Consider the following 24,652-nt stretch of genomic DNA (forward strand, 5'->3'; position numbering starts at 1 on the left):
TTCCATTAGGTCATTTTACGCAACATGCCTTCATTGGATACATAATCAAAGGATCAAGAATCAGGGTTTATTTCCTTATGATTGCATTCATCAAAGTTTTACTAAGATCAACTGGATTAGGCTTACTTCATTATTCATTAAGCAAGGAGATCCCTTTTATGGAAGGTGAACACAATCATTTGATGCACTACTTGGATTACAAGTTATTGAATACATAATAAGATAGTGGATTTTGGTTTCTCGTCATCATTCAAAGAGTAATTTATCTCATTTACTTGGGATACGATTCATTTAATGGCTTTGTATACAATAATTGGAATGTATATAGAGTCCTCTCGAATTCTTATTGGACGTTGGTTGCGAAGATGGCAAGTAAAGTAATAGCAAAAGATTAGATCTTTCAAATGGAAAATATTGGAGGGAAAAGTAAAATTCAATTGTTATTTTGAGAGGAATCCAAGTGCTTTACAATTACATTTCAAGTCAAGTTGTTACAATCCAAATACAAACATCCATAGCAAATTACAAAAAGAAATATCCAATTCCAAAGAAAAATACATTTTTAGTTACATCACAAATATCCATTACACCAATCTTTGCAAATTATACAAAATACAAGTCAACCCTAAACCTATTTCTCTTCATCTCTTCCACCTTCATTCTTCAAACCATGTGCTTGCTCTCCAAATAACCTCATCCTTAAACTCAGCACCATAACTCAGTTTCAATTTTCTTTTTATGAACCTGTCAACAAAAAAAAATATGTTCAGAAGTCATACAAACCAAGGCAATCATACAAAAATATATGGGGCAGTACATTCATTTCAGAACACCATACAAGCCCTGCATTTTCACAAGTAAACCCTTCAACCATTCAGCCCCTGCCATGTTATTGTCATTCAGCCCAAGAGAAAAAAAAACAAAGCTCAGCATGAACCAAAAAAAATAAGAGAAAAACAGAACACACACACAATCCAAAACCTGCATTAACTACACATTCAGATCAGCTCTGCATTCAAACCAAAATCAGTCCTATAACTGTTTTCAAACCCTTAACCAACCATTAACAGTTCACAACCAAACCCACTGCTATAACAGAATTCCCAACTGTCCTCATAACTAACTTAACAACCTTCTAACAAGTTTCTAACAGAAATGTAACTACCAAAAAAATCAGTTACAATCCATAACCACCAAAACAGAACTCTAACAACTCCTAACCATTTTCTAACAACCTAGATAAATCTCCTAACTGCCATAAGAACCGATAACAGAATTATCCAACAGATTCACTAACAGAAAATCAGAAATGGAGAAGGGAACTAACCTTGCAATCTCTATAAATCAGAATCATTCTTCATCCTTTGAACCGCCCCACCATTTTTGACTTCTCTTCACTCTCTTCACACATACATCATTCCCTCCCTCCATAGTCTTCAACCACCATTCTTCACTTTCTTCATCACTTCTCATTCCTCATCTTCCTCCTCCTTCCACTCTCTCTGAACCTCCTCCATAACCAAATCCACAAAAAGCTTCTTGAACCATCCTCTTCAGAGCATTGATCAAGCTCTGAAAGAGGTGAAGCATAGCCTCCTTCGACCTCCACCTTTTCTCAATCATTCTTCTTCTGCATTCTTCTGAGTTCTCCACTTCACACATCTTCACCTTCACAATCCCACCACATTCGTCTTCCATTCACCTTTTCTCAATCTTCACATAGTACCATCATCTTCTCCTCTTCACCATTGTTCAATCACCACTCAGTCATACTTCTCACCTCTGCAACTCTCCAATTTCGTTCCAATCTCCTTCACCTCCACGCTTCAATTTCATCATCTTCGAATCTTCTTCAACCTCACCACAAGATCTTCAATCTCTATCGGTAACAGGTTCTTCTCCGATATCATCAGCATCATCATCAATCACCACCATCGCATCAAAGAAACCTTCATAAACAAAAACGCGCAGCAATCTCTTTCAATAGAAGAACATCAACACAGCAACGATTCACAAGTAGCAAGATCAAAGAAGAATCGAGAAGAAGTTGAAGAACACGGACGCTTAATATTACCTCCCCTCTGGTATTCTCGATCTCCGATCTCTTTCTGCACTCAGGTAAGTACGAAATGCTCTTCATCTTTATCTTCTGATGTCGCTGTGTCCTTTGATGCGTTCCGAGCGATAACCCTAAGGTCTCAGGGCCCATGGCTTCATCTTCATCGTTTAATTCAGATCGAGAACTTTTAGGGTTTGCTATTAAGCTAGATATAGGGGAATTGAAAAAAGATTTGAAGAAACGAAGGTCGATTAGGAATAGAGGGAGATGAGAGACTCCAGGGGATGGTGCCGATTTCTTGGTTGGGATCATCGCCGTCGTAGCTACCGCCTCCGGGCGATTTCCGGCCACCGTTTTCTTTAGACGAGAGTGAACAAGAGAGAGTTGAGTCTGAGAGTGATAACATGAAGAGTCACAATATTTCTCAACCCTAATTTCCCTCTATTCCTTATTTCTTTTTTTATTTTCAATTAATTTTTTTATTTTATTTAATCCAATTTTTTATTAACAAAATTTTGAATAATAAAAATCTGGATCAATAAGTCTTGGGCTGAATTACTATTTTTACCCCCCTGGCCCATACGTTTTTACCAATAAAAATCTGATCACAATACTTCGTGGGCCTGCTATGCTATTCACACCTCCTTGGCCCATGCTCTTTTTTGGCTATTAAAAATCTGTAACAAAAATCTCCCTTGGGCTATTGGTTGGGCCTGCGCCCAGAGCTGCTATTCACCATCCCTGTATTCAGTCCTCACCCCCCTGTGTACATAATTTTACATGTTAGATTTAGTTTTTATCATATAGTTTTAGATCATATGTTTTAGGCATAAAAATACTGATTTTCTCCTATTAGTTTTTAGACTCTAATGCAATTTTTGACATAAAAAGATACATAAAAAATGCTAGTCTTAGGCTTAATAATTTAGGTTTTTTAGCATATTTTAGGCTTGAATTAGAAGTCTCTTTTGACATATAAAAATAATCATAAAAAATATTAGTTTTTAGGCTATTGTTTTTTAGTCTTTTTACTTGACTTGTAATTCAATTTCTTTCATAAAAATCAACATAAAAATAATAGTACTTTTAACTCACTTTTGTGCTATATTTTGACTTGTTCTATTTCATGCTCTTGTACTATTTTCATGTATCCTACTTGTTGACTTCTAATTGTGATCTTTATTTTCATATTCTTTTATTCCTAACTTTAGGTAGAAACCATGATAACATTAGGTAGAAATTCCCTTCATACTTAGGCTAGTTTCTTTTCCTTTTCAACTTTAAAACACCTAACAACTATCCAAATTAAATCCCATAAAAAACACCAAGAAAATACTAAAAGTCATTAATAAAAAAGTGAAAATCATTAAAAAGGGAATGGAAGCTTGAATCTCCCTTGCTTTAGAGAATCATTCGAGTGCTTGGATCTCCCTTGCATTAGGGAACCATTCGAGCGTAAGTTCCCAATTTCTAAAAAACACAAACCAAAGAGCAACTCGAGTCTCCCTTGCTTTAGGGTGCCACTTGAATGCTCAAACTCTTTTCTCTATCTCGCCTCCGAGGCATTCTTTAATCGGACACGTTATTTCCGCTCCATTCCCAGCTTAAGACTCCAGAGGTCGAGTAGCGGAGTGCGAATGTAACTTCGTCCACTAAAAAACACAAAAACAAACAAAAACTAAAGAGCCGAACTACGGCGCTCTGATTCCTGAAAAGGATACGTAGGCATTAGGTCGCGGGGCCTAAGCGAGCACAACTATTTATAAACCTTATTTTCCCCGTGTTTCTTTTCTTTCATTTGCATGCATTCCCTTAGTAATTAAGCTTTAGATTTATACACCCTTTAGATAGCAACAAACATAGGTGGATACCATCGAGTACGATGGGCGTGAGGGGTGCTAGCACCTTCCCCTTGCGTAACCGACTCCCGTACCTTATCTCTGGTCGAAAGACCTCGTTCTTATTCACCTTAGGTTTTCTGATATTCCTTTCCCTCCTTGGGATAAATATATTGGTGGCGACTCTGTTCATTTTCGCGAGCGTGCGACACCGTGCACTTTGGATCCTTCTATTCAAGCTGTGAGTGGATGATAGATTTCGGATTTACTAGGATCAAGTACAGGCGGTGATATCTCTAGCCCTTCTTGTTTCACAATAAATATATACCTAACCATATAACCAACAAATCAAAACACAGTGAATAAAAGAGTGTCACTTCTAAAAAATAATCTACAAATGAGCAGTGCTATCAACATACTATTTTAATTTTAGTAGGACATAGACACAAGTGCCTTACCTTTTCGGGTCAAAATTGTCGACAAGAAGGTCCTCATCCCATGGGAATATATAATTGTATTCAGCAACTAATAGTGTACCGGTTTTTGAAATGCAAATCGCATAGGTATAACTTACACATGTTTGATTTGAAATATGTTAAACGGTTGATATAACACCAATTCTCTATCAATTTGCCAACTACAATCGATCACAACACGGTAACAGCAACTCCGACCTGCAATCAAAAGATTTCAACACTTACACATGTTTGATTTGAAAGATGTTAAACGGTTGATATAACACCAATTCTCTATCAATTTGCCAACTACAATCGATCCCAACACGGTAACAGCAAGTCCGACCTGCAATCAAGAGATTTCAACACAGAAAAACAAAAGAATATAGTTCAGGCATTTCACCGAACACTTGGTGTGCATAGCACGAAACGATAAACTCAGACACAATTCTTCACTGATTCATAAACCACAACCTGCAACAACAATAAATATCATCACAACAATGATTCCGTATCGACAATCGAGCTTAAAGTGAAAGAAAAAGAAGAAGAGAAATCGCGATGATTCAACATACTATATTTGTTCTGCGACTACTCCCTGAAGCAATTTCGATTTCATGAGTGAGAGACCATTGTGATGAGATTTTGAAGTTCAAGATGAGAGAAGGAAGAGCCCGGGCAGCTGCCCTAGCTGGCTAGGCGCTGGCGTCGCCCCTGCCTATGATCAAGGTGTCATCCGCGTATTGCATTTCAACTCTTGACTCTACACAGTTGACCAACCAAGTGACATACCAAAATCTGTATATTTCACCCTATTTCTCCTAACTCAACCAAGTGACATACAAAACTTAACCAAATGGTTGACTTAATTAATAATTTGTCAGATTTTTTCACAAGTAAACATTATCGTGTCTTACGGAAATAAAAAAAAAAATCAATAATATTTGAAAATTGGAGTGAGATACTGAAACCATGAGACAGCACGTTGAAATATTTTGCCTTGTCCGAAAAAGGACACGTGGTGATCATCGAAGCCATCACATCACATAGAAGACTCTTGTGAATATTTAAACAAGGGAAACTATTTTTTTCATTTCAAACTTGAGTGACTATCTATCTCCCATTCCATTCTTGAAATCTTAAACATTTTCTCATTCATTTCTTCATTCATTCATTTCCAAGAAAACCATGGCAAGCACGCCGGTGAGAAAGCCACACACAAACACCTCCGATCTACTCACTTGGTCGGAAGTTCCTCCTCCGTCTGACTCCTCCGCCACCGTCTCCGCCACCCGCTCTCGCCAGGTTACTATTTATTAATTCACGCTTTCATTATATTTTTTCAAATTTTTCTCTGTTTAAATGATTTATTCAATGCATTTAAATTTCAGCCTTCTGATAGAATTAGCAAGGTTCTCAATAGCGACCAGCTCTCCGAAGAAGAAGCTCTCACTCTCTCCAAAAGGTACATCAGATCCGATCTTTCTTTCTTCTTTTTTCTTTTCTTTTCTTTTTTAATTTTTTTCACTTTTTTTCCTTTTTTTTCAACGCTATTCGATCTGATTAATTCATGCATCTTTTTCCGCATAGATCTGTTTATTAATTTGTAATTCCGGTAAACTCGTTAGTTTATTTATTTCGCTTCATTTTGAATTCCTGTTATTAATTAATCTATGTTTCTGTATGATTGGGTGCGATGAATGTTAATTAGAGAAGTGTTTTTAGGAACTTTAGTTTGTTTTATTAATTTTCAAATGTTCATTTTTTTTTTGTTGAATATATCTTTATTTCAATTTGGTGCTTTCAGCAAGCCATGCTCAGGGTATAAAATGAAGGAGATGAGTGGAAACGGTATATTTTTGGACAATGCTGAAGATTCTGCATCCGAACCTGGTTCTGTAAATTCAAATAACAGAACTAGCATACGCATATATCAGGTTTACTTCAATAATTTCCTTTATCATGGGTCCAATTGTTATTTATTTCTAAAACATCAAATTGAACTTCATTTTGATAACAATGTTTTTGTTTTCTTTTGTTTTTGTTGTAATTGCATGGCAATGTCATTCATTTCAGCAAGCGGTAAATGGAGTTAGTCAGATATCGTTCAGCACTGACGAAAGTGTTAGTCCTAAGAAGCCTACCTCTCTACCTGAGGTAGCAAAGCAGCGTGAACTGAGCGGGACCTTGCAGACTGACTTAGACGCAAAGACTCAGAAGCAAACATCTAATGCCAAAACCAAGGAGCTCACTGGGAACGATATATTTGGCCCTCCTCCTGAAATTGTGCCCCGTTCCATGGTAGCTGCACGAACTTTTGAGTCGAAGGATAGTAAGGATATGGGAGAACCTCTTCCTAGAAATCTGCGAACATCGGTGAAAGTTTCTAATGTAAGTGTCTACTATTCTAGACATGAAAGTGATTAATCTTCGTCTATAATTTATATAGGATGAATGTTTGGCTGAAGAATTGTTGTTTTTGTAATATATTTTCTGATGACAATGACATGGTTAATTGGTTAACGATGTAAACTGAGCTAGGCTTATGTGTTATTCCTGGGCTAGTAACTTCTACAAGAATATTATTGGTGATGATTTTTGACCCCGACAATCCACCAATGTTACCTCACACTTACCTAGAATGCAAATTGATCCAATGTAGATCAATTTGTTTATTTTTTTCGAGGTGGGGATTGGGTAGGACTTTATTTAAGATACAACTCAGTTGTACTAGAGATAATCATAATACAGTTGCAGCACTTAAGGGTCAATCATGTGCATCTTCAAATTTTATTTTGCCTTTTATTTCCTTTTCTGAACATGTGCCTGTTAAATTGAATTGAAGCCAAACTGCACACCACAAGGTCCATCAGTTTGCTACATTGTCTTTAAAATTTCTGTCATGGTATTGTTCTTTTTAGATTATTGTCTTCTAAAATTTGAAGTCTATTTTTGGGTGTTAGAGGTGGGATTTCTAGTAATGACATAAGTATTTTTCAAAAATATTATGTGTGTGTGTGTATGTTTTGATCGACGGTGACGCTATGATTTGCTGAAACTCTAAATTGTAGCTTTACTCAAATTCATTGTAATGTTAACTGTCCCACTTTATGATCAAACACACTTCCTCGTCATTTCGTTTTGCCTCATATTTATGACTCCATTTTGACATTCTTTTTCCTGTATTTGTATAGCCTGCGGGTGGGCAAAGTAATATCTTATTCGGTGAATCACCTGTTGTTGAGAAGACATCGAAGAAGATACACGACCAGAAGTTTGCAGAGCTATCAGGAAATAATATTTTCCATGGAGATGTTCCTGCAGGATCAGCAGAAAAATCACTGAGCAGGGCAAAGCTGAGAGAAATAACTGGTAGTGACATATTTGCTGATGGAAAGCCAGAAATCAAAGAGCCTGCTAAAGGTGCCCGCAAACCCCCTGGTGGAGACAGCAGCATTGCATTGCTTTGAAATAAATATATGTAAACTTAGCACCTTTGACGTAGGCATTCTATAATTCTGTCTGAACTCCCCATGTGTTTCAGTAGAAGGGTAAGTGTGTTTCATCATTTTAGGTTTTCGAAATTCAACCATGAACATGTAGAAGATGATATAACATGAATTCTGCACTGGATTTCAAAATTCAACTATGAACATGCCTTAACATGTAGAAGATGATAACATGAATTCTGCAGGAAATTCAACAATGAACATGTCTTACTCATAGAAGATGATAACATCTAGCTTTCAGTCGTTGGAGTTATGTGATTTTTATTAGGCACAAAATAATAAAACGACTTCACTGGGGATCGAACCCAGAATCTCTGGTTCCGTAGACCAGCGCCTTATCCATTGGGCCATGAAGTCCAGACATTTTACATGGTTTAATTAGTCTCTAAAATTAATAATGTTTAAATCACAATAAAAAAATAAATTTTAGTTACAAAGTGTCTGATCACTTATGAGCAAATCTTAACTATTACATTTGTTTTTTTGACCTTACATTTATTTGGACTGATACATCAGGAAAAAAATCAAATAACTTGATTTTTAAAACAAATTAAAACAAAATCATTTTTTTCAAAAAAATTATCTAGATAATCTGGTTTGGGGGGAGCCCTACACATTGGCGCCACCTCTATGGCGCATATGTTAATTTTTTTTGTATGTTTGCGCCAACCCATGTGGCGCCTTAGTGCAACCCAAATTAGGGTTTGCATGGTGGTGGCGCCTATATACATATTTTGTACATATGAGCCATATGGGGTGGCTCCTATGTGTTAGGGTATTTTCTATAAATATACTCTCAATTCCCCTTCATTTTGCACACTTGTTTTCCGCCGTTTTCTCACATTCTTTTCAATTTTTTTCGTCATGGCGGATTTTCCGATTTAAAAGAGAGATGGTCATGTGTTTTACTCAGCTGTGAAACCTCCGTTTAAAATGAAATTTTGGAACATTCATTTCATGGACCATTTGAAGAGGTCGTTGTTGCGCTGGTGAAAGCATCAGACAAATCCAGAGGCAGAGAACGAGGACGACAATTATCACGGGAAAAATCGAACGTTGGTGGGTTGAAGTTAAGAACGACGTTGAAGTCATAACCATGATGCATGACACATATGACATCCCCCAACTGATTTGAGCAACTGGAATATGAAAAGAGTGAATCGCCAATGGGATGTCCAAGATTGGAAAAATTCCGCACCTGAATTATGTCAGATGTGGAAGGATCGTCGCCGCCATGTTCTCCGATTCCCCGTTGCCCCATTCCCAATGTATCCAGTTGAAGAATATGTAAATTGGTATAGGTCGGTCACAATCCCTGAAATGTATGTGTTTAACCCGTTCTACTTGCACGACCCCCACCAACACCAATACAACCAACAAAGTCAACAACGCCAACAAAGTCAACAACGCCAACAACGTCAACCAAGCCAACCAAGCCAACCGAGCCAATATAGCTTGTACCAAACTCAGTTACAACTCCACCATACCTCCGAACATCAAAGCCCATACCCATACCATACAGAGTATCAAACTCCCTACCAACAACAATCATATGGCTTCACCCAACAACGCAATGAGGCCGACCCCTCCACATCCCATATTAGCCCCGACATAAGCCTAGATGAAGAATACGACCCAAGCCACCCAATAATCACACAGGATGACCTTTACCGTAGCTCCCAACAAAAATATGACTTCACTACACCCTAACCAACAATGTCTTTTTACCAAGACAATTCAAGTGTTAGTTGCTACCAACCATACATGGCTACCCCACCACCACCACCACCACGACAAAACTATGAGGGTATGGAAAACCGACTCTTTGACAGTAGGATCGAAGAGTACATGGACAATGAGCGCGTGGAGGGGATAATTCAAGGCCCACCTACCCAAACACAACAAGAATCTCATAGGGGTAGGGGTCGACGTGTTCAACGAAATCGGGTAGCGCCTAGGTGCAGAACTGACGGCCGTTACGGTGACAATAGGCATTAGAATATTTGTAATTCGTTTTTATAAAATTTGCAATGCACTTTTTATCACTAATATATATATTTTCGTAATTATAATTATGTTTTAAAAATTTAATATAAAAAACATAATTAAAAAATTTATAAAAAAAAAAAAAATTGTGCATTGGCGTCACCCCGCATAGCAGCTCATTTTGGACTTGCACATTGGCGCCATGTGGGATGGCGCATACCTTCAAATTTTAAGACAATGGCGCTATAGGGGGTGGCACCTACGTGTAGGGCACCTCCAAACCTAATTACATAGGTAATTTTTCTGAAAAAATATTTTTTTTTAAAATCTGGTTATTTCAATTTTTTTTGATACATTGTTTAAAATGTAAATATCATGGAATTGAATGGGTTTTTAATGGTTTTTCCTATTTTTCTCTCTAAATATATAAGGTCTCGGATGGTTCTCTAATCTACTAGGAAATTCTTGATTTATTTTCCTATTGTCTCTTTTAAATCAGGATGCCAATTTAGAAAATTTCTTTAGCCACCTCCCTATGGGGGTCACCCCCAGCGAAAATCCCAAAATACCCCTGCTTCGAAAATGAACTTCCGAAGCGCTTTTTTTTTAAAAAAATTTCCACAATTCGGAAGTGCATCTCCGAAAACACCTCATGGGGGGTGTCTTCGGAGATGAACTTCCGAAAACACCTCATGGGGGTGAATTCGGAAATGAACTTCCGAATTATGCAGAAACTGTGTTTTTTTTTAATGTTTTTTCTTAAATTGTCTCGCATTTTAATTAAACGCAAACGCCAAATAAAAATAAGCAACAGATAAACTGAAAATACTAAGATGATAAATCCAATCCAAAAACACTGTGCGAAAGATACAATCCGAAATCAAAACAAAACAAAACAAAACACGTCAAACAAAACAAAAACACGTTATCCTGCCCGACGAGCGTTACAAAATACACATCAAACAAAACAAAAACACGTTATTCTGCCCGACGATCGTTACAAAATACACATCAAACAAAACAAAAACACGTTATTCTGCCCGACGAGCGAACTCCTCCGAATGAAGATAATTATACCAATCCTCATCTCACTCAGTCTCAGAACCATCAGCGTTGATCATGACTCTCACGCCTGAAGACTGAGCCTGCACGTCCGAGCCATGGACCCCCAGGGGACGAGAAGCAGAACCAGTCAAAACCTTCTTCTTCTCCTTCACCTCCTTCACTCCGCGAGAGCACGAGGTTGAAGAACCCTTTCTTCCCTTAGCGCCACCCATTCCTGCGTAAAAATGAAGAAAGAAAGGTCCATGAGACCTCCTTTTATAAAAGAAGAAAGGGGACAAAAACGCTTGGGAAACAGACAAGTCATTAAAGAACAAAGACGTTGGAAACCAGCGACACGCCGTCAAAGAAGTCAGAACGCATGCACACAAACTTCAAAGAAACAGGCACAATAAACAAAGGCGTTAAAAATAAAGTACTTGCAAATTAAAACGGACACTCCCTACCCTCTCAAGCCGACGCAGTTTGGGTCTCCCTACCCTGTCTGATGCGTGCTGGTTGGTTGTCTGACATGTTCCTGTAAACAATTGAAATCGATTAATATGCGAGACAAAATAAAAAACTAAAAAATTTGAACTTCTGATACAATTCGGAAGTTCATTTCCGAAAACTGGGATGGAGGTGTTTTCGGAAATGAACTTCCGAAACATCCCTGCGATGGAGTTTTCTGCAACTTCCATGGCAGACCCCAAAATCAAACATAAAACAAATTCAAAAAGCTTCTAAACAACCTAAATACTACTAACAACCAGTCCATATATCATTTATGCAATTGAAACCCTAAATAACATGCATTTGAATAATGAATCTAACAAATTTAAAACTTATAAATTGAGTGATTTGTGGGCTTTTGAATGTTGTATAGCAATGTGATTGGAGCCTTGATGCAGCCTTGGAAGTGTGTTTGCACAAATTTTCGCCTTTGCTTGTTTTTTATTTGAGTTAGGGTAAATGAATGGGGGAGGGGGAGTGTTTTGATAAATCTGCATAACGCGCAACATTTCGGAAATGAACTTCCGAAATACTGTTTTCGGAAATGAACTTTCGAAATAAGACAATTTTTTCAAGAAAAAAGGCGTTTTCGGAGATGCATCTCCGAAAACACCTTTTTCTTGCATTTTCGGAAATGCATTTCCGAAGTCAGGGGTAGTATGGGGTTTTCACCAGAGGTGGACTAGAAGGTAGGGAGGTTGGGAAAGAAATTTTCCCAATTTATCATTATGAACACTTTCTTTTTTAAGAACTAGTTCTTTTCCATAAAAAACGAAATTGATGCTGAGTGCATTTGTCGATTTATTGCTACAAAATATATATGTATGACTATTATGTTTTTACGACATCACTTCTAAGATTCTTCAACCATATTCCACGAGTGACACAATAGGTAGTTGATATATATTGTGTTTGTTGTAGAAAGTAAGAAAACTTTTTTTTTTTATTCTTAAACAACCATCCTTAACTTTGAAGAGATCAAATTTTTCATTGGATTTGTACTTAGTATTATACCCTCTTTTCACTCCTATATATACTATTTGTTTACTGGGTAAACCTTTCGACTCTAATGTTTTATTCTAGGTTTAAATGCACTTTTCGTCCTTGTAAATTAGCGAGTTTTTTATTTTCGTTCATGTAAGTTAATTTTTTTGTTTGAGTCCCTATATTTCACTTTCGCGTTCGTTTTAGTCCCTTAAATCAAAATCCGTAGGAAATTTCACAGGAAAATCTGCAGGTAACCTGTAGATTTTCCTGCGGATTTTGGCTTTAGGGACTAAACCTCAAGCAAAAAGTAAGATATAGGGACTCAAACCAAAAAAAATAACTTACAAGGACGAAAATCAAAAACTCGCTAACTTACAGGGACCAAACGTGCATTTAAGGCTTTATTCTATTAGAGTTTGTCCAAATTTATTCTTACAAAATTGGTTGGTAAGGTGAGGAGTGTCACTCTATATAAACTCTCTCAATACTCTATCTTCAACCAATGTGAAACTTTAGGAACTTCTTAATATACCCCCTCACGTCCAACATTCTTTTTGGGCTTGGTGCATGGATATTAACGGTGGGTAGCTCATGGTCCGATCGATAGGCTCTGATATCATATTAGAGTTTGACTTAACTCATTATTACAAAACTGGTTGGTACGATGAGGAGTGTCACTCTATATAAATTCTCACAATGCTCTATCTCCAACTAATGTGTGACTTTAAGATCTTCCTAATATAAGTGGGGGCAATCCTCATCCTACTAGTCGGTTTTGTAGGGTTGAGCTAGGCCAAAATACATTTCTTAACATGGTATCAGAGCCTCGTTTAAGATCCGGTGGACCACCTATTATGGTTTCCGCTATCGGGTCACCCACCATTTATTTTTACCCTCCAATTGTCTAGTCCTGGGCGTGAGGGGAGTTAAGAGTCTCACATCGGACAATATATGGCCTGAACATGTACTTATAAGGGGGACAAACCTCACTCTATTAGTCGATTTTGTGGAGTAAGTTAGACTCAAGCACATTTCTTAACATATTCCTCCCAATTTCATTGATTTGCTCATCCATGACTTTAATCTAATTTGCTTGAGGTTTTTTCAAAATTCATTAGTTCACAGTCTGCAAATATGATAAAATTAATAATATCTTCTTCAAAATTTTCTTTAATGGAAATAAAATATATTAAAAAATAAAGAAGATCAAGTTACAATCGAAAAATCACAAAACACAAGAAGTATCCAGAAACAGGATAAAAGTAGGAAATATGACAAAAACAAGAAGCCTTTAAAGGAGAGGGGTAATTAAAAGCAAACCATAACTACTAGAGAACCCCTCGCTGCTTTCAGGCTAGAACTCAGTTCAATAAGATTCACCGTCAACAGATCAGATTGCAAGAAAAGAGGTACTTAAATTCCACCACCACACTCTAAATCAAAGCAAACACTTGATCTGTTATAGATGTAGGAAGAGGATAGGGTTTTGAAATCAATCCATGAAAGTGCAAGAGTTCTCCCTCGACTTACCCAAAAACTATTTCTAGGCCAAAAATATACTATTCTCCTCCACTTCATTCACTATTTTTGTGACTTCACTAAAGATAATATCATTTCATACTTTTTAAATAGACCAGATTAAAAACATGCTAAACCATAAGATTACCACCCTTATACTTAACCCTACCTCCCAAAGAAAGCAAAGACTCAAAAACACCCAAAGATTCTGGTGAATGACTACCTAGAACCCCAACCACTTAAAAAGTTTATACCATATTCACGAGGCTATCTCACAAGTAACAATAGGATGAGAAGTAGTCTCGACATGAAACCCGTAAAAGGGATGTTCATCAAATGGGTCATTATCATTAATCAAAACACAAGCTTGAATTATGGATGATAATTGATATTGCATTTGTTCAAGATTAGATGTTTATGACTTTTTAGGTTTTTTATTTATAAGCTCATTCTAGTCAACGCAATCATTTAAAATTCCTATTGCTTCTTTTTGTGAATTTCTTTACTAGTTTTTTTATTAAAAAATAACGAGTTTTAGTTCACTTGTAAGATCAAACTCGAAAATCCTAGACAATACTTTAAGTAAAACATTTTGAGAGAATGTAATAATGGTGGAAGAATTTCTAATGCAAACAAAAGAAATAAAGGAAATGCGCTTAATTTAATAAAATCTAGTAAAAGAAGTAAACAATAGAAAGCAATCGAAATGCTTGATTTAAAAATGGAAACAGGTTCATACATTTCTCACAAACTCGTTATCTCACTAAATCACATGTATAAGTTCTAAAGAGAACAAAATGAAATGCAAATCCTGATTATAGAGTCAAAATTTACTTATATACTAGGTACATTATCAACTGCCAACAACAACTATCTCTTAAAAAACTAACACGTATACTGCTACGTGTGTTTTCGTCTTCTGAATTGTTTCCACATGTCTTCGCCTCTTGAACGGGTTCAAACCACCACTTCTTGTCGAAAACGTCCTCAAGTTACTATATTTATAAAGTTGTTACAAGAGATTACAGATGAGTTACAATAAAATAGTCTTCGCCTTCAGAGTTTCCAAGAACAAACCCTTATTTTCTACCGAAGTGTTTCCCAACCTCTCAAACTCTCAATAATGTAAGCACGCAAATCCTAGGTGTAGACAAGTGTTTCTCAATCCCCTTATATAACTCCAAAGGTTTTCCAAAATTCATGCCTTTTTAAATTTTTTCATAAGAAGACCCTAAATCCTTCGCTCTACCCTTTTGTTATAAACTCTATGATTGTCAAACACTAAATAGATACATATTTATAATTACTAAAATCCAACATACAAAGCCCAAAACACAATTATTAGAATAAAATATTATAAATATTTTATAATATATTTTCTATTAATTTAGAATATTTATAAATTAATATATATCCAATATTCTAATATTAAATAACGGATCCACAGACCGAACCAGTCTAATTTGAAATTCGCGAACCATCCAAATCGGACATTCTTGCTACTTTTCAGCTTCTTAATTTTTGACAATTTCGAAATATATTTTCTTTCTCTTCATCAACAAAGATTTTAAGATACACGTCAACGTTAATGACATTACATCCTTAACTCTTAAAGAAGAAATATGTAATATACTTCCTCGTCATAACCTTGATGTTTTTAACATTTGTGGTCATTTGTATGATTATGATATAAATATGAGAAGAAAATGGAAAGATTAACAAACACACTTTGTGAAGGACTCTCTTTATGCATACTACTTTTTTTTACTCATTGATTGTAACTTGCATTGGTTATCGCATAAAGATAAAGAGAAGTCAAACAACCTCAAGAAATCTCTAAGAAATTTGTTTTTGTTTTCAATGTTTTTTGTTATTTTACTAAGTACATTGATAATGATGAGTTACAAGCTTTCAATTCAGAAAGAAATTGAATATTCGTTAGATATTAATAATATTATAACAGATAAATATGCAAATCAAGTTGGTATTTTTGGACGAGTTAGAGATATTTGTTGGACATCATATTCCAATTTTATTTATTGATTGAAAAGTAAGTATAAAGCAATTTGTTCAATTAAAAAAAGACAAAATAATGATAAAATTTATGTTACACGTGGAAATATTGATAATTCTTACAATTACTTGAAGGTTTTTTATTTTATATTTATTGCATTTAATTAAATAAATTGTGAGGATAACATATGAACTTTGTCAAGCTTTAAAAAAATAAGATCATGATTTAGTTAATGATATGCTCTTGGTTCTTTCAACAAAAGCTCTCATTCAAGACATGAGACAATAAGATTTTGGACGCTTTTATTTTTAAGAAAATTTGGACTCTTTCATTTTGAAGAGAATGAAGTCACGATAGAGAATTTGTTTATAATTAAAATCTGTTTTAAAACCATTGACAATCAATTACAAAAAATGAAGAGCATTAAAAATTTACTTTGTTTCTTAAGGTGTGACATAAAGTTCTTAATTTTGATACTATCTGTACCTTAGTTTGAAAATATTATCCTATATTTTAGGAACCAAGGGGAGAAGAATTTACAAATTCAACTTCAACATTTTCTATTTGTTGTTCGCAAAACATCAAATTTAAATACTTTATCAACCATTCAATAATAATTTTCAGCTTTGGTTATAAGTGAAATTTATTTCTTAATTGATAGACTATTCTATTTTGTCATGACTCTTTTGATTTTTCAGCCACAATTGAGATCTTTTTTTAGCGACAAAAACTATTAAGACTAATTGAGAAACAAGATGAAAGTTGAATTTCTTAAATAAAATGTGACAATTTAAATTGAGAAGGAATTAACTTCAAGTCACATGAAACATTAGTTTGAGATGTTTTTAAGTCATGTAGTTTAATTTTTTGATGCAACTTTATGTTTATTTTTACTTAAATATTTTGCATAAAATGTTATTTTATATTTATCTTTAAAATTTACTTTATTTTGACAATCATTCCAAAAAAATTGATTTGCCTCCATTGGTAGTTGAAATATTCACTACAGACAAACTAGTGACTAAATCTCATATTCCATAACCATTCATCATACTCAAGTAAGGAAATCTTACCTGTTAAATTTTCAAGCAAAGAAAAGGGAAAAAACAGTAAAATTCGACTTCACTGGGGATCGAACCCAGAATCTCTGGTTCCGTAGACCAGCGCCTTATCCATTGGGCCATGAAGTCATCTTTTGTTACTGCTCATTATTTCACCACACTTAAGAAATACTCATAGTTCTCAATAGCTGATTCTTCAACTTTAACCATGGCGTAGAATCGTATGTCAAGTGACCCAGTCAACCTATCTCACCGACTCTCTGTTCTGCACCGGCGTAGCTTCCCCCAACAAACAACACACCACAATTACTTACTATCTTGTCTCTTTACCTTGTTGAATACCAATCAAAGTAAATATGAAAAAGAAACAATCTTTGCGAAACAAAGCCACCCATTTTGTATCTCTCCTTCTCAACCCCATCTCCGATCCTGATTCTCACCAACAACCCTCAAAACACCCTCCATCCTCTTCCTCTGTAAGTTCTCTTTTTCATTTTTTTTTCAAACTGAATTTAATCCTTAGCTCCAACTGTACATTTCACCGTACGAGGTTCATGTTTTTTTCAGATATGTCTTAGCTTCATGTTTTTCTTAGATATGTTTTAGGTTGTTTTTTTTAGATATGTCTTAGGTTCGTGTTTTTTTAGATATGTCCTAGGTTGCTTTTTTTTAGATATGTCTTAGGTTCATGTTTTTTGGGATGTCTTAGGTTCATGTTTTTTTAGATATGTCTTAGGTTGTTTATGGCATTTTTTGTTTTCAAACTAAAATTAAGGTTACTATTTTGTTTCTTATCAGGAAGAAGTAGGTGAGGTTAAAATAAGTGATGAAGAGGGTAATACTAATAATCATGATTTAGTTGATGGACCTGATACTTCATCCTTCACTGCATTTCTCTATTCTTTTTTATCTTCCTCAAACTCTAAAGAGGATGCTAACTCAAATGGACAAAAGAGTGATGATAAAGGTAAGAATAGCCCTTTAACTGATTCATCCATGAAAGAAAATGGTGGGAAGAAAAGTTTGTTTACTAGAGGTAAGCAATCAGTTGGTATTGCTATTCGCCGAGCTGCCAGAATCGGTAGATTTCGCCATCATGGTCCAAAAGATAATAATGATAATAATCTTGAAGTGAAACATCAAGATAGGAGGAAAGAATCACTGCCTATGAAAGAATCGTTGCCTGTATCTTTGGATGATTTGCCACGAATTTCTGAACCTTCAGTTCTTGTTTCCGAAAGTATAAGGAATGTTCTCTATGCTTCTCTTCCACCACTTATGCATGGAAGGAAATGGTTGTTGCTATACAGGTATCTGAAGATGAAGATTCATTGTTATTTATGATTAGTTATTTAATTGATATGATCATTTCTTTTATCAATTTCAATACATTTTATGCAGCACTTGGAGGAATGGTATATCACTTTCAACTCTTTACCGAAGAAGTGCGTTATGGCCCGGATTGAGTTTGCTGGTACAACTTAATTATCCTCAAGTTTATGCTGTCTAATTTTAAGGCCATATCTCGATAATTCCAATGCTTCAATGTGGATTGGCACATTCTTCTTTTCTTTTCTGAATTATCATTGATATGTGCATCATTCTGTTATTTAAGCTGTTAGGCCAATTTCTTCGTTTTTAGATCATGAATGTGAGTGATTCCATTCAATAGGTTGTTGGAGATAAAAAAGGAGCAGTATTTGGAAGTTTGGTTGAAACACCTCTGAGATCATCCAACAAGAGGAAATATCAGGTCATGCCGAAACTTATTTATCTTATATTCCTAATGATTATCATAAAGATATGTAGTGTTTTCTGGGTAATCATGCAATGATGCTACTTGTTAGTTATCTTGTTGACAGTATATTGTGTACAGGGAACAAACAGTACTTTTGTTTTCACAAATATCTCTGGTCATCCTATCATATATCGTCCAACAGGTTTGCACTTCTACGCGAGTTTAGAGATTCATTAGAGTAATTTTGTGAGATTCAGCATCAGCAGGAGGCTAAGTTTTAATATGCAAAAATATGTGATGCTAAAACAATTCATGTCGGGCTTGGTTTGGTTTGGACTTTCAAATGCTGCTTCTCTTGACTAGGTAATCTAACCATAAAAAATTGCAGGGGTAAACCGATATTTCACACTTTGCAATACTGACTACATAGCAATTGGCGGGGGAGGTCATTTTGCGCTTTATCTGGACAGTGATCTGTAAGGACTTTGTAATTTTTATTGTGATCCCTTACATAATTCATTGAAAAGTTATCAACCTGATTCTCTTGTTATTTTAAAGATTGAACGGCTCAAGTTCAATATCTGAAACTTTTGGAAATCCTTGCCTTGCGAATTCTCAGGACTTTGAAGTGAAGGAAGTGGAGGTACACAATAAGCTACCTTCCCTCTCATCACAGACACACTCACACACATACACAGGGCACACCTCACCAATCTTTGCATTATCTGTTTGTTTCAAATACAAGCTAGTTGTTACGTCCGCGTTCCATGCAGTTATGGGGCTTTGTACAGACTTCAAGATATGAGGAAGTGCTTGCATTAAGCAGAACTGAGGCACCAGGGATCTGTCGGTGGTAAACAACTCTATAACTATGAACATTTGCCTGAGGAACAATGTAGTGATAACAGAGAAAGCTCCATGTCTCCAACTATGTTTTAATTAACATATCTATAAATATTTACACTGAGAAAGTTCCATGTCTCCAACTATGTTTTAATTAACATATCTGTAAATATTTACACTGAGAAAGTTCCATGTCTCCAACTATGTTTTAGTTAACAAACATTTCTGTAAATATCTACACAGCCTGTGTATATAGTCTATTCACGTGAAAAGATGCAAATTTTGTACACTAAAAATTGCAAGTTTATTTGTTTTTGCAATTTCAAATGCTAATGATGGAGAGAAAAGAAATAATTGTGGTGGGAAAACTTAAGCATTGAGCGATGTTAAAAGCTAACTTTTAGTATCTAATAAAAGTAAACCATAACATTGTTACATTATTAGACTATTGTAAAGCTCTAAAACCTTAACCTTAGAGTTCAGAAATCAGAATTACTAGATTTGTGAAAAATGAAAACAACTCCAACTCTACATTTTCTAAAATTTACTTAACAATTCAACGTGGCCTTCAGATTGATCCATTTTCGGGCTCGGCTATTTTGGCATCTGCTGCATCCTTGTATGCATCTGAATGAACTCCAAGGGCAGCACGACCAGAAGGATCAAGATTTTTGGACCATGCTGCATCCCATTCCACAGCTTTTGCAGTACTGCATGCCACACTAGGACCTCCTGGAACTGTTGACCTGGCAGCATTCTGTTCAAATGAAATGATTCAACATAGTCAAGAAGTGATCTAGCATAGTCGAAAGCTTGTCCATGTTCTGATGAAAAATGTATTTTTTTTTATATATGAAAAAAAAAAAAACTATAAAATTCACCTTTGGATATAACTTCTCAAAAATTGTCCTATAGTAGTATCCCTCTTTTGTGGTAGGAGTGTTTTCAGGGTAAACAAAGTTGGCATGCTTCAGCATTGCATCTGTGACCTAGTCATTTAAGATATATCAAGGACAAAAACAAGGATAATGTCAATGAATTCTATAAAATTAGTTATTCAATTCGAATTGCGGATTAGAACTTACTTGTGCACTAGCATGATCCTTCAAACCATCAATCCAACTGTATCCGACACCATCACTGAACTGTTCCTTCTGTCGGTACAATATGTGCTGGAAAAAATACAACAGTATTATTTCAGAAATTCTTCAAGACTTGGGATTGGGAATAAACATAATGGAGAAGTTGATACAAACCTTTGGCAAATATGGATTCTCATCAACATCAAAGGCCTTGCGCACTATCCATTTCTCTATCCTTTTAAGATCAGGCCTTATCTGAGAAATTTGTCAAAAATTTCAAGAGGTGATTAAAACATGATACAAGAAGAATCATGCATGATACATGATCATCAAAAGAAGAAAACTTGAACATTTAAACTAAAGCAAAAAGTTAAAATGACATTTAAGTTTATTTAACAGCAAATAACATAATCTTAATCAACAATGCATGCAACACAATTGGCACTGTTATGCTGCATGACAAGACAAGATGAACAATAGGGAGAAACAAAAGTAAAGGTAAAAATACCATTTTCCATTCCGGATCTATGGCCATGGCTGTGCTGACAAATTCTTTATCCAAGAATGGTACACGTGCCTCTATACCCCAAGCGGAAGTTGATTTATTGGCTCTAAGGCAGTCATAAAGATGAAGTGCTTTAATCTGTCAATCATCAAAACAACCAAAAACATGAATAAACAGGTCAAAAAGTAATCAAAATATGGGGCGTAACGATTATAGAATATTACTTTTCGGCATGTTTCTTCATGAAGCTCTTCCTTGTTAGGTGCCTTGTGAAAATACAGGTAACCTCCAAATATTTCATCTGAACCTTCTCCGGAAAGAACCATTTTCACTCCCAATGATTTGATTTTCCTAGACATGAGAAACATTGGAGTACTTGCTCTCACAGTTGTTACATCATATGTTTCAGTATGGTAAATGACTTCCTCAAGTGCATCTATACCTTCCTGAATATAGCCAAAATTAAATAAATATTACCTGAGTTAGCAATAAGAATCTCATTTGTACAAGGTAAAAAATTATGAGATAATGTGTGAGACGGTTACCTGAACCGTGAAATGAAGTTCGTGGTGACGAGTACCAAGATAATCTGCTACCTCTTTTGCAGCTTTCAAATCCGGAGAGCCCTGAATGATGGAAAAATCATGACATGAAGCAAGTAAATGCTAATGTACTACTAGACCTGAACAGTGGATAGTACAACTAATTTTCACCTAACACAGGAAATAATGATTACCTTTAAACCAATGCAGAAAGTATGTAACTGTGATCCCCACTGACGAGCAGCTTCGGATTGAGCCATATATCGATTGGCTACCGCAGCAACAAGTGATGAGTCAAGTCCTCCAGACAAAAGAACTCCAAAAGGCACATCAGTCATCAATCTTTTAATTACAGCCTGCATGATATCACAGTTAAAATAAGTAAATAGTTAAAAGGGATGTTAGTAAGGCTAACAGTTAGTATGTAGCACAAATACACCAAAAGAAGTCACTAAATATAAAAGGAATAAAATGTTTGTTTCAAAAACTAGCACATAGTATTGGGCTCCAAACTCCAATCCTGAGCTTTTTGTCCATACACATCAGCAGTGTATCAAATAATTTAGTGTCTGGAAGGCCTACATCTTCCACAAGTAAGATCTTGTGACACCTTCTTCAGTCCTTGGACATCCAATTTAACAGATACTGATGAGGTATCATTCCTAAAATGCATGTAAGTTCTTCCAGAAGTTAATTATACTTTCTCAAAAGCCACTAAGTTGCATTTCATGGTGCATTTTAGCTGCATCACCTCTAGTTATGATATGACATTTCTAAATTTGTTGCAGATTTAGCGGTTTTGTAGTATTGTGAAAATGCTATAATAGACACACAAAAATGTAAGGCTCTAAAATTCCAGGGAGAGCTGAAAATAGTCTGAAACTTTTCTTTAACCAAATAAAGTAGAACCGCTGTTGTCACTATAACCCCTAATTGACAACACTTTATATTAAATAGACAGATAGTGTATTACAAAACAATAATAATTTGTTCAGATTCTACCCTACTATAGCACCGCTATTTCACAACACAGGAGAATTGAACTTTCTAAACTTAAAACGGTTACAGAAGTCAATGGTAAAGATAGTAATAGCTTACCCTCTCAAAGGTCTCACGCAAAATTGTTGGTTCATATGGTGTTGATGGAATCTGCTCTGAGAACCATGTTGGATTATACCACCTTCTTAATCCTCCTGCAAATACAACAAATTTTAACAGGATACATAAATGCCTATGGTATCTTTGTGTAAAATGTAGACGGCAAAAGGTTGGGGGAAATGGAATTTGAATTACAAGATTAATCATTAACAGAATATAGAATAAATGACATCATCTATACCCTGTTTGCTGGAATATATATGCCCCGGAGGAAACGATATTAATCTCTCACAGTCATCAACCAGAGCTTTCATTTCAGATGCAAACCATATAGATCCTGCAAATAAATCAACACATCAATCGATAACATGTCTACTTCGATCATTACAAAGTAATTCGTAGGTTTATACATAGATGTGGCAGTATATATTATACCATCATGGCCCCAACCCAAGTAAAGAGGCATAACTCCAATAGCATCACGAGCAGCAATAAAACTTTTATCTTTAGTGTCAAGTAGCACAAATGCGAACACCCCATCCAGCATATCAACAAACTCTTCACCATGTTCTTCATACTAATATAATAATAACAAGTCAGAATAAACAAATAAATAAATAAAAAAACCCTAAATCCTTCATAATTCATTTGAAAGATAACAGAAAATGAAACTCATTCCAAACACTTACAAGATGAGCAATGACTTCACAATCACTCCCGGTTCGAAATTGATGCGAAGACAGATTCTGTTTCAACTTCTTATGGTTGTAGATCTCCCCATTTACCTAAAAAATCATTAAAAAAATGTTTTACTTTAACCCTAACTACTTCAAGTCACACATTAACTACAAAAATAACTGCATGCAAAGGAATGTAATATTCTATAATGAAACAGTGAATTTCAAACAATAATTAAAAAAAAAAAAACACAGATATCCAGATAGATAGAAAAATACGTACGGTTACAATAACGGTTTTGTCTTCGTTGTAGAGAGGTTGATCTCCGGAAGTAGGGTCGACAATGGCAAGGCGTTGATGAGCGAGGTAACAATCTTGATGACAATGCAAACCGCTCCAATCGGGGCCTCTGTGTTTCAATCTGCGAGAGAGTTCGATGATGCGGGCGCGTTTGGACTGGGAGTTGTCGACGACGCCTAATACTGCTAAGATTCCGCACATGACGGCTGCGAAGAACAAAACAAGGGTGAATCTGAAGAAGTGAATATTTTATGAAGAAAAGTACTAAATGGGATACTGTTTTAATATTTATATATAAACGTTTTAAGGCACACTTTTAAATAAAGGTCAAATGTTTTATTAAAAAAGTGATCTTCTTACCCAAAAAAATTGTGATCCACGTTGGTCGGAGAGAATAAAAAACATTAATTGTAGGCTCTAATATAAAAGTAAATAAAAAGTACACCATTTCTCAATCAGCCTCATGGACCTTCTAAACACCATGCAAAACTTCATTTTTCTCATATTCAGAAGCATTTCATATTTTAAAAAATTCGGTTTTTTCAGAAGCCTATAAAACATAGTAAAACTTAAAATTTTTTCAATTAATTGAAAATTAATTTAGGATTTTCCCAATTAATTTGTAACTTAATTTGGAATTTTCTCAATTAATTGGGAAAATATCAAATTTTTAAGTTCATGAAATGTTCCCGTATCAATTAATTGGGAAAATTCCAAGTTTATTATGTTTTAAGGAATTCCGTAAATCCATCTACGGAAAAAACCAATTTTTTTTTAAAAAAGCACTTCCAAAGATGTATCTACGAAAACACGAGGATAGTTTTATTAATTTGATGGTGCGTGGCCATGGATGGAGTCCATTTAGAAATGGTCAAAAGTTATTCA

The 24,652-nt window shown here is 35.3% G+C and overlaps 3 protein-coding genes and 2 non-coding genes across 5 annotated transcripts; 2 read left to right on the top strand and 3 right to left on the bottom strand.

Moving 5' to 3' along the window:
* The first annotated feature begins 5,451 nt into the window (after nt 1–5,451).
* Nucleotides 5,452–8,058, top strand: LOC131655749 (uncharacterized). Its single transcript, XM_058925559.1, has 5 exons — nt 5,452–5,657; nt 5,744–5,817; nt 6,160–6,289; nt 6,429–6,743; nt 7,547–8,058. The coding sequence occupies exons 1-5, from the start codon at nt 5,541–5,543 to the stop codon at nt 7,820–7,822; spliced, it is 912 nt and encodes a 303-aa protein (XP_058781542.1). The 5' UTR covers nt 5,452–5,540; the 3' UTR covers nt 7,823–8,058.
* An 87-nt stretch (nt 8,059–8,145) lies between these two features.
* TRNAR-ACG (transfer RNA arginine (anticodon ACG)) lies at nt 8,146–8,218 on the bottom strand. Its single transcript has one exon. It is a non-coding gene; the product is annotated as a tRNA-Arg (tRNA).
* An 8,812-nt stretch (nt 8,219–17,030) lies between these two features.
* Nucleotides 17,031–19,834, top strand: LOC131661448 (uncharacterized). Its single transcript, XM_058930990.1, has 8 exons — nt 17,031–17,457; nt 17,780–18,291; nt 18,383–18,455; nt 18,654–18,734; nt 18,858–18,921; nt 19,108–19,195; nt 19,278–19,362; nt 19,493–19,834. Exons 1-8 carry the CDS (start codon nt 17,338–17,340, stop codon nt 19,574–19,576), a joined length of 1,107 nt encoding a protein of 368 aa, XP_058786973.1. The 5' UTR covers nt 17,031–17,337; the 3' UTR covers nt 19,577–19,834.
* Nucleotides 17,038–17,110, bottom strand: TRNAR-ACG (transfer RNA arginine (anticodon ACG)). The gene has a single exon. It is a non-coding gene; the product is annotated as a tRNA-Arg (tRNA).
* A 114-nt stretch (nt 19,835–19,948) lies between the features above and the next one.
* LOC131661447 (asparagine synthetase [glutamine-hydrolyzing] 3) lies at nt 19,949–24,042 on the bottom strand. The gene is made up of 13 exons (XM_058930989.1): nt 23,750–24,042; nt 23,479–23,574; nt 23,225–23,366; nt 23,031–23,126; nt 22,790–22,884; nt 21,886–22,047; nt 21,695–21,775; nt 21,374–21,595; nt 21,153–21,287; nt 20,819–20,899; nt 20,648–20,734; nt 20,444–20,551; nt 19,949–20,319 (listed from the first exon to the last, which is right to left on the bottom strand). The coding sequence occupies exons 1-13, from the start codon at nt 23,966–23,968 to the stop codon at nt 20,131–20,133; spliced, it is 1,713 nt and encodes a 570-aa protein (XP_058786972.1). The 5' UTR covers nt 23,969–24,042; the 3' UTR covers nt 19,949–20,130.
* Nucleotides 24,043–24,652: the final 610 nt, after the last annotated feature.

Source organism: Vicia villosa, linkage group LG3, assembly GCF_029867415.1.
Source record: "Vicia villosa cultivar HV-30 ecotype Madison, WI linkage group LG3, Vvil1.0, whole genome shotgun sequence".
Taxonomy (NCBI): Eukaryota; Viridiplantae; Streptophyta; class Magnoliopsida; order Fabales; family Fabaceae; genus Vicia; species Vicia villosa.

What these genes read in the sequence shown, in the direction of transcription:
- LOC131661448 (XM_058930990.1), top strand. Translation starts at nt 17,338, where the DNA reads ATGAAAAAGAAACAATCTTTGCGAAACAAAGCCACCCATTTTGTATCT. An exon ending in GGCCCGGATTGAGTTTGCTG is followed by an intron (nt 18,456 to 18,653) that starts GTACAACTTAAT and finishes TCCATTCAATAG; the next exon opens with GTTGTTGGAGATAAAAAAGG. An exon ending in CCAACAAGAGGAAATATCAG is followed by an intron (nt 18,735 to 18,857) that starts GTCATGCCGAAA and finishes TATTGTGTACAG; the next exon opens with GGAACAAACAGTACTTTTGT.
- LOC131661447 (XM_058930989.1), bottom strand. Translation starts at nt 23,968, where the DNA reads ATGTGCGGAATCTTAGCAGTATTAGGCGTCGTCGACAACTCCCAGTCC. An exon ending in TGCGTGAGACCTTTGAGAGG is followed by an intron (nt 22,048 to 22,789) that starts GTAAGCTATTAC and finishes GATATCATGCAG; the next exon opens with GCTGTAATTAAAAGATTGAT. An exon ending in ATGAAGAAACATGCCGAAAA is followed by an intron (nt 21,288 to 21,373) that starts GTAATATTCTAT and finishes GATGATTGACAG; the next exon opens with ATTAAAGCACTTCATCTTTA.
- LOC131655749 (XM_058925559.1), top strand. Translation starts at nt 5,541, where the DNA reads ATGGCAAGCACGCCGGTGAGAAAGCCACACACAAACACCTCCGATCTA. An exon ending in CTAGCATACGCATATATCAG is followed by an intron (nt 6,290 to 6,428) that starts GTTTACTTCAAT and finishes CATTCATTTCAG; the next exon opens with CAAGCGGTAAATGGAGTTAG. An exon ending in CATCGGTGAAAGTTTCTAAT is followed by an intron (nt 6,744 to 7,546) that starts GTAAGTGTCTAC and finishes GTATTTGTATAG; the next exon opens with CCTGCGGGTGGGCAAAGTAA.